Below are 11849 nucleotides of genomic sequence, written 5' to 3' on the forward strand. Positions count from 1 at the left end.
GATCCCAGGACCCCGGGATCATGACCTGAGCCGAAGGCAGACGCTTAACGACTGAGCCATCCAGGCGCCCCTCTTTTTCTTTTATTTTTAAAGATTTTATTTATTTATTTGTCAGAGAGAGAGAGATCACAAGCAGGCAGACAGGCGGGCAGAGGGAGAGGGAGGCTTCCCGCTGAGCAGGGAGCCTGATGCGGGGCTCGATCCCAGGACCCTGGGATCATGCCCTGAGCTGAAGGCAGACGCTTAACGACCAAGCCACCCAGGCGCCCTGGGTGCCTCTTTCTCTTTCCAGTCCTGTACAGTGTGTGGCTATGGGCACCAGAGGGCGTGGCATCTGCCCAGTCGGGTCAGATTTAAAAGGGGCAAGGGTGGAGAAGTAGGCCCAGAAAGGCCCCTCCCCACTGCTCCGTGAGTAGTTTCTAAAAACTCACACACACATAGAAACAGAGTGAGGATCCACAGCCCACCCCCGGCTGCCCCAATATCTCCAACAATCCCCAGAATGCCTTCTTCCTCCTGCAGCACCCACCTCACAGCGGACACGAGGACTGAATCAATACCAGTAAGGTGCTCCCACAGCACCTGGCCCAGGAGGACCTCAGGGAGCTTGGGGTACTGAATCAGAAGGGCCTAGAAGGGGCACACGGGGGGCTGTGGAGGCTCCACTGCATCCCAGCTTGGAAATACCTTAAGCTCTCAATTTGACAGGGTCTCCCCTAGTTCCAACTACAGGACACACTTACCACCCCTCTGCTTGCTCAACCCTATCTTACAATTTATCTGCTCAGCTCAGACCATGTGGCCTGCCCAGATTCTCACAGGTGACTATGCTCAGAATGGCACAGGAACCAGGAAGCCCAGCTCCTCCCTGGCACACCCTCACCCCAGACTGAAAAGTGCCCCAGGGCCACCCACTGCTGGAGGCAGATGAGCTGGAGAAGACCCAGGGCAACGGCTACGTTCTGCAGCCACCTTCCCCTGCCCATTGTGTCCCTGAGGTCATTTCCCAGCCAGCTGGCCAGGTCACATGGACATGAGTTGAGACAGTGACCCAAGCTCTCCCAGCCCGGACCACCTACAAGGGAACAGTGCGCCCCTGTGCAGGTCAGGATCATCCAGATGCACCCCATTTGGAAACCCCCAGGTCCCCTCTCCCCTGGCCTCTCCCAGAAAACTCAAGCCACTGGTTAAGGCTGTCTTCACCTCCCAGGAAAGGTCTGAAGGGTAAGGAGTTGGAATCCCAGGCTGTCCCTGACTTGTGTGCCCCTGGGGCCTCAGTTTCCAGAGCCATCAAGCACTGGAGCTGCAGAAGGGCCAGGACAAGGGAGAATCCCACAGCCCCCCTTTCCGAGCTCTGGAGATCCCTGAGCAAGTGCTCCGCGGGGTGGGGGGCTCCAAAGCAGGCGCCCGGAGAGCCTTGGGCGCTGTCCGTGGTGCTGAAACCGCGCTCGCCCTGAGAGCTGGGCGGGCCCTGTGTAGACCCTCTGTAGCCCAACTGACCACCTCCTTCGCGGACACATAACTTCACAGACACACACACACACTGTGCACACTGCCCAGCTCGTACCGACTGCCCACCGATGTACATCTACCCCATGCACACGCACCCCATCTCTCCCCAGCACACCTACCACACAGACACACCCCTTGCGACCCGCCTGCCCCCCAGATCACTCGGCCCATGGCCCAAAGGCCCACGCCCCCTGCAGTCACATGCTCCTGATCACACATCCAGAGCCTGCCGTGATACGCACGGTTCACAATTGCAGGCCACAGGGCACGCGCCCAGGAACAAGAACCACAAACACACTCGGCCGTGACCCTGCGCTGGGCCTTGCTCTGAGCCTTTCCACGCATTAACCGCCTTAATCCATATCAACGTCTACACACCCACTGACACAGGGCACGCCACCCAGTGGCTCCGGCCGCTGCGGCTCAGAGAAGGCAGCTTGGGGACCCCAGCACCCTCAGCGCCCTGTCCTCGCGCAGTACCTAGGCCCGCGGACCCTGAACGCGCCTCCCTGAGGTGTGGGGCGCAGGTGGAGACGGTAGGAGAGGGCCTTGTTCCCTTAACCCCTTCTCCACCAGCTTCTCCTGGACACGTCCTTCCCGGGCGCCCTTCCTTCCTCCTTCCTTCCGCTCTGCCGCCTCCCCGGCGCCCACGTTCCCCTCTATTCGTCCTCTCCGCCCCTCCGCGCTCAGACCCTGGTCCTGCGGCCGTGACGCGCGCGCATCCCGCAGGGAGGGAGATGTCAGGGTGCGTGGGAGGGGGCGCGCGGGGGTCACGGCAGGAGCCTGCGCGCGCTTCCCAGTGCCCTTCCAAGGGCGGAGCCTCGCGCGCCCAGGCCATTACCGGGCGGGTCCCGGACGCGCCCGAGGTCACCGAGGGGCCTCGAGGTCACCCTCGGGGCGCGCAGCCCCGCCCTCCCCGAGGTGCGCCAAGGACGGCCCCCGCGCGCGTCCGCTCGCGGTGCCCCCTCCGCGCCGGCCGGCCCCTCCCGGTGGCTGTACCTGAAGTCGCTGTACGGGTGGATGATCCAGGCCCCCGCCGACTTGACGCGCTCCTGCTCGCGCTCCACAGCCTTCTGGCTGCCGAACATCCGCAGCGAGAACTTGTTGACGCCCGGCTGCAGGAGCGCGCCGAACTGGCGCTGCATGAAGCTGGCCTGGCTGCCGCGCGGCTCCCCCGCGGGGCCCACCTCCTCGCTGCCAGCCTCGTCCGCCGGCCCCGGCCCCGCGCCCGAGGCGGGCGCGGGCCCCGCGGCCGCTCCGCGGCACGAGAACGACACCTTGGCCCCCCGCGCCGGGCCCTCAGGCCCCGCGGGGCTGCACTGCGGCTCACCGCGCCCGCACTCGCCGTTCGGGCTGCCCTTGGTGGTGCTCGCGGCGCCCGGGGTGCCGGGGCGGCCGCACGAGCTGTCGCGGCTGCGGAGCCGGGCCCGCGGGCGGCCCTCGTCCGTCGCCTCCGGGGGCCCCGCCTCGGCCCGGGGCGGCTGCTGGGGGGGCACGGGCCCGGGGCCCGGGGGGGGCGCGGGCGGCGGCGGCGGCTGCTGCTGGGGGGGCGCGGGCGGCGGCGGCGGCCCCGGCGCGGGGGTCGCGCCCGGGCTCTCCCCGGGCCGCCCGCCGCCCCCGCGCGCGTCCATGGCGAGGCGGCGCCGGGCAGTGCGGAGCGGAGCCGCCGCCGCCGCCGCCGGCCCGAGCCCGAGGGAGGGGGTGGAGGCGGGGCCGGGGCCGGGGCGGAGCCGCGGGGGGCGGGGCCGGGGGCGGGGCGAGGGCCCCGCCTCTGCCGGAGCCCCCTCCCGGCGCGCCGCGCCCAGACCCCGCTCCGGGGAAACTGAGGCCTGGGAGTCGGGGACGGCCCAAGGTCATGCGGCCTGAGGCCTTGGAGATCCACTCAGACCTCGTCCCAGAAAGGGAAACTGAGGCCCGCTGAGGCGGAAGGACACGCCCAAGGTCACTGAGCCCAGCCACCGGCCAGAGACTCTGTGCTCCGCCTGAGCCAGGGGCCTTCCTCGCGCCTATGGTTCACCGGTCCAGGCGGCGCAGACAGGCGCAGGCAAGTGCGACCGCCCCGTGCCAGCCTCTTTCCTTTCTACAGGCTGGAGAATTTCCGTAATAAAAGGATGTTTTTATTTTTTTATTTTAATTTTTTTTTTAATTTTTATTTATTTATTTGAGACAGAGAGAATGAGAGACAGAGAGCATGAGAGGGAGGAGGGTCAGAGGGAGAAGCAGACTCCCTGCCGAGCAGGGAGCCCGATGCGGGACTCGATCCCGGGACTCCAGGATCATGACCTGAGCCGAAGGCAGTCGCTTAACCAACTGAGCCACCCAGGCGCCCCTAAAAGGATGTTTTTAAAGGCCAAAAGAGCCCTTGCTTTGTAATTTGAAGGCCCGGGACAAAGACCGGTGGGAATGTGTTGTGTGCGGAGGGGCAAAATGGGGGCCAGGCGGCCAGTCTCCAAGTCCCACAGTCACTCGCTCTTTCCCACCTCCTGCATGTGAGGAAGATGGGCCAACAGCAAGAGCCACCCGATGGTACTGGTGCCCCCCCCCAAACAATGCCCTGAAGTTCAGTGGGGGGCTGTGGTCTCCTGTGAGGCTGGTGGGCTTCCAAATGGAGAAATTCCCAGGGTCATGGGGGGGACCCAGCCTCCCTCACCCTTTCCCACCAGATGCCCACATGGGAGTCCCACCGGATTGCCCCCATTTCTCTGCCTCTAAGGCTCAGGCCCCAGCTCTGGGAAGACAGCTGAGGCTCTGTGTCTGGGGCTGGAGTCAGGTTGGGGGGTTATTTGGTGTTTGGTGACATGGGGGCATAGGCCTAGGACCCCATCCCAGCTCAACCAGAGGGTGGGGGGAGGTGTCCTGAGAGGCAGGTAATGGAGACAGAGAGGAGAGACGGGTGTCCTGGCCTCCTGGGAGCCTCCCGCTCTCATAGCACTTTTCTGTGGGTGCATGCACCTGCCAGTATGTCTGGCCCCTGAAAGCAGAGATGTTGTCTCTCTGCTCACAGCAGGCACTCCTGGGTGATTGAGGGATGGACTGAGCCGGGCCATCTTGAGCCCCCACCAGGCTGCCTCAAGCCCTGGGGACTCCCGTGCTTCTGCCAAGCAGGTCTGGCCTCCCAGGAGGCCACTTCTGCCATGCCTTGGGCCAGGCCAGACCTGCCGCCACACGGGAGGGCGGGCAGGGCTGCTCTCTGTCCTGAGGTGGTGAGGGAGAAGCTGGGCGGGCAGCAGATCGGCAGTGCCAGGCTGCAGCCCGCCCCAGGCAGATGTGTGTTCCAGCTGAAGGGGGATCTTTTATGCTCACCCTGGGAGCATGTCAGTCCGGGCAGGACGCCAGAGCCCCACGGCTCGCCGCTGAGAGCAGGGAGGCGGCAGACCCATGGTCCAGCCTGAGGACCCACAACGCTTGGAAGTGAGAGAGGCAGGCCTGGACTGTGAGTCACCTAGGGGGTCCCAGCCCCTCTCTGGGCCTTGGGGACCCTGTCCCCAGGTCCTAATAAATCCTCTCCATCCCACAGGCTCCACCCTGGGCCAGATGGCCACCAGCCTCCCCATCTCTCCCACTCCCTCTCACCACTTGCCCGGGGCAGAGTACTCTTTGCATTCATTCAACATATGTTTACTAAGCACCTGATTGGGGGGCTGGGATTCAGGCCACCTGTACCCTGCTGACAGTCGAGTGGAAGGGACAATCAACATGGTAAAGATTATGTTTAATAGATATTCTATTGTCCATCAGAAGGTGGTCAGTGTTACACAACTCAGAGTCAGGAAAGGGATGAGAAAGGTGCTGGGGGTGATGTCTGAGGGAAGACCTGAAGGAAGGGAGAGCTGGTGTCATGAGTGCATTGTGGGAAGAGTGTCTGGCAGGCGGTATGGCCCGTGCAAAGGCCCTGAGGCAGCATGGTGCCTGGCTTGTGGGAGAAGAAAGGATCCCAAGGTCCCAGGGGGGTGGGTGAAGGTGAGGACACTCAGAGGTGGCAATCATTGTGCCGACAGGTATCAAACCCTGAGTCAGGTCTCAATGGTCTGTTGCCTAAAACTGCTCTCAACTCCCCACTGCCTTTGGAAAGAAACCCCAATCCCTCCCCACCATCCAGTTTGCCCCCCATTCTTCCTCACCATTCCTGGGCCCCAGAATAGGCTCTGGGAGGGCACCTCCTGACCTCCCAGCCGCCCTCAGCACTCACGAGCCCGCTTCCTCTCTAGTCGGGACAAGTCCAGGTCGAAAGCCCCCAAGCCCAGAGGGTCTGGGGACCCTCTGAGTGAAAAATAGACCCGGAAGACAAAACAAGGCCAGGGCCTTGTGACGGGTCCCAGCGTTCAAGCCTCAAGGGCTACAGAGCCCACTGCCAGACTCCAGAAACACGGAATGTCTGATCACCATGGTGGCAGGACCCCTGGCCTGGGTCTGGAGTCATCATGGTGCAGGGCCAGCCCTCGCGACCCGCCCGGAGTGGCGAGTGCCCACAGGCAGAGCAGCCTACCACCTTGGTTTCCCGCTGGCTGCACGACCAGGTTGGGGTCCCCAGCTCTGCTGACCTAGGATTCACCAGGATTTTCCTTTCCTCACAGAGATCATTCTCCCCAGTAGGTGCAAGGGTGGCGTGGGAGGACCAAACTCTGGTGACCCCCCAACACGTCTGTCCCATTTTGTTTCCACTCTGTCTTCTGCTGCTGGGCGAGGCCCTCACTGTAATGGGGAGGTGCTCAGGGGCCCCCGGTCTGGGAGGGGGGTCCCAGGGAAAGGGAGGTAGCCCTGTCTGTGGGCCCAGAGATGCCAGCAGGCCCTTCCAAGCAGCATCAGGACTGTGCCCTTGTTTCCTCGGAGGGACACCCCAGCCTTGCCCCTCTGACCCCCCGCAGGTTGGGATCCCGAGACACCGGTTCCAGAGCCCCCAAGCACTGGCCAAAGATGATCTCACTGAATCCTGTGACTTCTCCATCCCGCTCTGGGGAAACTGAGGCAGGCTGCAGCAGGCTGTTGACAAGATCACCCCCCGCGGCGGAGGGCTGCACACTACTGCGCTCTACAGAGAGATGGACAGATGGATGGATACTTCAGTGCTGAAAGAAGGAGTACAAAGCTGCTTGAGAGTGACCCCATTTCTGCTAACTGTGTCCATGCGAGGGGCGTCTCTCTGTGGGGGGAGGGTCTCTTAGGGAAGGAGGACCAATGAGGGGTCTGCTAAGGAGGCCAAGCCTCACTCACCACATCACAGAGCGTGCTCCACGGCATTCCTCTGGTGCCCAAGGCTCTGCTTGCCAGAAGCTCCCACACTTCCCGTCTGGACCCCTCTGCTCTGGGCACCCGGGATGCAGCAGGAAGCAGGATGAACCCAGCCATGGCCTCCCAGGGGACACAGACCCCTATGCCCACCCCTTCTGACTTCAGGGGAGGAGGGGGGTTGCACCTGAGCCCTGGTGCCCCAGCAGCAACCCCACTGAGGGGCCAGCTCCTCACCACCTCCTCGCCCACCAGACCGCTGCCTGTCCACGACGGATCCCCCAGCCCCAGCTAGGCCAGGGGTGCCCAGCCAATGTTGCTGGTGCCCCAGGGAGCCCCAGGGCCTAGGGAGGTTGGCCCTGGGGCATGTCCAGCTGGGGTGTCCACAGGGCCAGGCAGGTGCGACCCCAAGAACCTCTGAAGAGGAGGGGCTCCCTGGGCCCCCAAACCCTGTTCAGTGGCATGCACGTGGCTCCCTCTGGTGACGGCCGGAGGGAAGGGCGAGGCCCGCTGCTTCCCCTAGCCCTGGGGCCTCGCATTCCTCCCTGTGACCTGGGGTGGGGGGCAAACTCCCTAGGCTGTGGTGTGCGGGGCCTCCATAAAGGACCCCGTTCTGCCCACAGAAGCCCAGAGAAACCACCTGCAGCTCTGTACTGCCGCCCTGGGGGACGTGGTGAAGCATCTGGCCAGTGGGGTTGGGGCACACGGGTCGGCCACCACCCAGAGGGGTCGGGCCTCCCATTTCAGAGCCTGGGAGTCAAACTGGTGGCTCGTGGGCTGAGTCCATCTTCAGCATTTGGGGTATCGTTATGCTGGAGTTTTTGCCAACATCAGATTTCACATCCAAACCCTGATTTCTGACGACCTCCTCCGGACCTGCTGAAGGTCTGGGCCCATGTCCAGAGGCGAGGCGGAGGGCAAACACAGTCCCTCGGTGGGCAGCAGGGTCTCCCTGAACGAGCCCTTTCCCTTCCCTGGGAGTGTTTCCCCTCCAGCACCAGGCGGGAGGGAGGCCTAGATGGCACCTGCTAGAGCCCCCAGGTTTGGCGAGGCCCTGCCTCCTCCCATCTGCTCTCCTAGAGCATGACCTAGCCCTTCAACCCCACCCATGTCGCCCAGTTTGCTCCAGGGGTCAGCCTGGGCTCAGCGGACAGGGACCCCCTTCTGGGGGTCAGGCTCAGGAGGGCCACCTCCATGGCTTTCCAGGCCTCAGCCAGCCCCTCTTGGGCTGGTGGAGCAAAGTCCCAAGGGGCTGGTCCTACTGGGGACACCCACTGGGGCTCTCTCATGAGGTCCCGGCTGCCCCCACCCCCACCTCCATCACACACCGCAGGGAGCTTCTAGCCCGGGACAGGTGGATGCCAGGCAGCTGTGGGTACGGGAGGGATGCCTGTCCTGGGGGGGCCCAGCCCTGCTCTGGAGCACTCACAGGGCCCCTTGAGGTCCTCTGCACCCCCCACCCCACCTTCACCCTTCATCCTGGGAACAAAGCTGGCCAGCCGGTTAGCCCTGCCTCACCCCCATGCACCCCAACCGCACCCAGGACTCAGCACCACGTGGCGCTCACGCCCCTGCTAGCTCTCCTGTTAAGACCATGGCGGCACACACAGGAGCCCAAGGAGAAAGAGACGGGTCGGCCTTTCTTTATTGGTGAGCAGGCAGGTGGTGGGTGAGTCAGGATGCTGCGGAGCAGCTGGGGAGGGGGTTCTGCAGCGTGGTCGCCGGACTACTCCCCTGCAGCTGGGCGTGTGGACGGCAGGGGCAGGGCGGGCCAGCGCGGGCCCACCAGCAGCTGCGTGCAGAGCTGTCCTGACGCACAGACCCGAGGCACCCCATCAGCACGGACTTCAGACAGGCAGGACACTCGCACCGTGCACGACCTGTGACCTTCCACAAAGGGTCCCAACAAGGCCCAGCAGTCTCAGGAGGTAGAGCCCCAGAAAAAGGCCAACCTGCCCTTCAAAACCCCCACTACGGGCTGGAGGCTAAATGCCCAAGGGACAGGAGGGACAGGCGGGAGATAGTGGGAGGACGGCGAGGGGTCAGGTGGGCAGGGGCAGCTGAGGGGATGGGCTGAGGACAGGAGTCTCGCAGGAAGCTCACAGCTCCCCTGAGGTGGTCACAAAATGTTTAAAAAGGAAAAACAAACCCCTAAGGAACAGAATTCTATGTGTAGAAAACCCTAGTTCAGTTTAAAAAAGGAAAGAAACATTGTGATTTGACCCACGGTGTGGTCTGCTTTCGTAGGGCGGGTCTCCTTTGAGAGGATCTGCAAACACCAGACGCTGAGCTGCTCCACACGGAGCTGGACGCCTGTGCAGGGCAGGAGGGATGCTCGGAGCCCAGCCTGAGGCCGGCTGGGCAGGCCCTGCACCCTCCCCTCCCCCCCGCCTCACCTCAGTTGGCGTTCCTCTGGCGCACGTTCTTGCCTTTGTCATTCACGTGCCCGCTGCTCTTCCTGGGGGATAGGACGGAACGGTGGCCCCACTCCCACCCGGCACGTGCACAGCGGACGCTGCCCGGGGGACACGGCCCACCCGCCCCCTCCCAGCAAGGCCCCGACTTACAGAGGAGCGGAGCCTGTGTCCTCGTCTGTGTAGACGCGCGGCCACATGCAAGGAGAGGGCAGGCCGTCAGGAGCGGTCCCTGCACCGGGCCCCTTGCAGGGTGGCACTAGTCCTGTTGGGCCCTGCCCTCAGTGTCCCTAACTGTAACCGCAGGCAGCCAATCCTGCCCCCGGGACATGCACCCTCAGGATGAGCCGTGTGGGGTCTCGGCCCGCGTGGCATCTGGGAGCCCTGCCCACAGGCGCCAGGCAGGAGGGGAAGCTCAGGCTTCCTGAGCAGCCTCTGCACAAAGTCAAGAGCTGGCTTGCTGCCGCAACCCTCGGGCCCCAAGCAGCCACCACCAGCACGGGTGGAGCAGCGGAAGGCGGCCACTGGCCACGGAGGACACCCACCTGCAGCCAAGTGAGGGAGGACGGTGGGGCAGACGAGGCCTTGGGTAGGGAGCCCCCGGCAGGGGACCCGGGACCCCGCCCCATCCCCCCCCGCCCCGAACGGTGAGCGAAGGGCGTGCGGGCTCACCATCCAGGACCTCGTCCGGCTTCCGCCGCTTCTCGTAGATGAAGATGACAGTGACCAGCACCAGCACCTCGGCCACGATGCCCAGGAAGGGCCAGAGGGCGGCAAAGCGGTTTCGCACTCGCAGCACGATGATGGCCTGGCTGGTGCCTTCCGAGTTGGTGCCGTTGCACGCATACTTGCCAGGGTCTGTCTCCAGGTCCAGGTTCGAGATGTACAGCTCCGTCTTGGTCTCCAAGGATGTCACCAGGTACTTGCTATGGGAGGTGTTGCTGATGACCTGGGGGCAGGTGGACCTTGTAGGGACTGAGGCCGAGCCCGAGGCCAGCCCGTCCCCAGGCAGACACGGGTCTCACCTGGTCCCCAGAGCTCTCCATCTTGTACCACACCCACTCGCTGACCGGGGGGAAGGAGTCCGACTTGCAGCCCAGCACGACCGTCTCCCGCTCGGTGGCATGCTCTGACCTCTTCACGGCCTTGATGTTGGGGAGCCCTACAGGGGAGACCGAGCAAGGCAGGAGCCTGAGCCCACTCTCTGGCGGTTCCTAAGCAGTGCCCTTGCTGGGTTGGCAGGCGGTGTCCTCCGCCCCCTCCCCAGATGCGCCCAAGGGCCGGCCAAGCTCACCCTTCACCTCGATTCTGGTCCTTCCCGCCAGCTCCGGGAGGAAGATGCACGAGTACTCCCCAGAGCGCTCATCCAAGTCCACCCTGTAAGAGACGCACGGCAGTGAGCGGAGCACGCGCAGAAGTGCCGTCCTGTCCTGAGTTCAGTTCACACCACAGCACGCTGCGGGGGACTCCTACCGACCGGAGCCAGGACTGGTCAGGAGGGACGAGGAGGTGCGGGGACAGCATGTGGAACCGGTCCCCCCTCCATGACCGGAGGCCTGCATCAGTGAGCCTGTGTGCCCAGCCGCCCTTGAAACAAACAGGACTCTCTGCTTCTAGAGCCGGCTCAGGAACTGACTAAGTCAAGGCGTCAGAGCAGGGCGGCCTGGAGTGCCCGCGACCTCAGTGAGCCAGGAACTCAGGCCGGGGAGAACCCAAGTCTGCCCGCCCACCCGAGCCAGCGCCCTGGGGAAAGAAGGGAAGGGTCTCGCAGGCCAGCCCCACATTCAGCAGCCCCTGGCCCCTGGCTGGATCTGGGGCCTTGGCCATCTCACAGCCAGGGGGCGTGAGCAGAGCTCACGTCTAACGTCTGTCCAGAGCGAGCCCACGGACTCCAGCCTTCGTTCCGACTGACCACAGAGGCCGCGGGCAGCAACAACACGTTGGAGCAAGTGGGGTGCAGGGAGGGGCCTAGGGGTGATGCCCGCGGGCTGAAATGGGGGTCTGGCATCTCTGCAGGCCCTGGCGCAGGTTGGGGCACCCGCCTCTGGACCCCACTCACTCATACTCCGTCTTCATGTCGGGCAGTGCATCCTCCTTGAGCACTTTGCCCCCCTTCACCCAGCGGTGGCCGATGATCTCAGTGGTGCTGTGATTCAAGGTACAGGTAAGCCGTGTCTTGGAGCCAATATCATCTACGGAAGTCCAGATCCCGCTCCCTGGGGGGCCACATGAGAGGACGTGAGCACAGGGATCAGGGCAAGAAAGGACCCAAATCCAGGGCCCCAAGCTGCCTGCCCACATGTTCCGGAGCCAGCCTGCCACGGCCTTGCACAGCCCTGCCACGGCACACCCTCCACACTGTCCAAGCACCCTGCCGGAGGAGAGAAGCCACAAGCCTGAATCACACCCGGCTCCGTCTGCTGCGCTAGAGGGGCCTCGGGGCTGAAGAGCCGCCTGTGAGAACAGAGGGCTCGATGCAGTTTCTGTCCGGAAATGTTTTAACCAACTGGGTCTCAGGTGTGGGAACAGAAGCCAGTGACCAGCCTGGGTCCATGGACTGCTGGGCCCAGCCCCAGCACACACCTGAAATTCCTTTTTTAAAAGATAAATCTGGGGCGCCTGGGTGGCTCAGTTGGTTAAGCAACTGCCTTCGGCTCAGGTCATGATCCTGGAGTACCGGGATCGAGTCCCGCATCG

At 63.9% G+C, this 11849-nt stretch overlaps 1 protein-coding gene across 1 annotated transcript; it reads right to left on the reverse strand.

The window, feature by feature from the left end:
- Positions 1-8365: 8365 nt before the first annotated feature.
- Positions 8366-11468, reverse strand: BSG (basigin (Ok blood group)). The gene is made up of 7 exons (XM_081810902.1): positions 11212-11468; positions 10447-10529; positions 10178-10314; positions 9825-10101; positions 9306-9330; positions 9135-9196; positions 8366-9051 (listed from the first exon to the last, which is right to left on the reverse strand). Exons 1-6 carry the CDS (start codon positions 11451-11453, stop codon positions 9136-9138), a joined length of 825 nt encoding a protein of 274 aa, XP_081667028.1. The 5' UTR covers positions 11454-11468; the 3' UTR covers positions 8366-9051; position 9135.
- Between the last annotated feature and the right edge of the window lie 381 nt (positions 11469-11849).

This window comes from Leptonychotes weddellii, unplaced genomic scaffold, assembly GCF_054177405.1.
Source record: "Leptonychotes weddellii isolate Sample4059 unplaced genomic scaffold, ASM5417740v2 HiC_scaffold_4288, whole genome shotgun sequence".
NCBI lineage: Eukaryota > Metazoa > Chordata > Mammalia > Carnivora > Phocidae > Leptonychotes > Leptonychotes weddellii.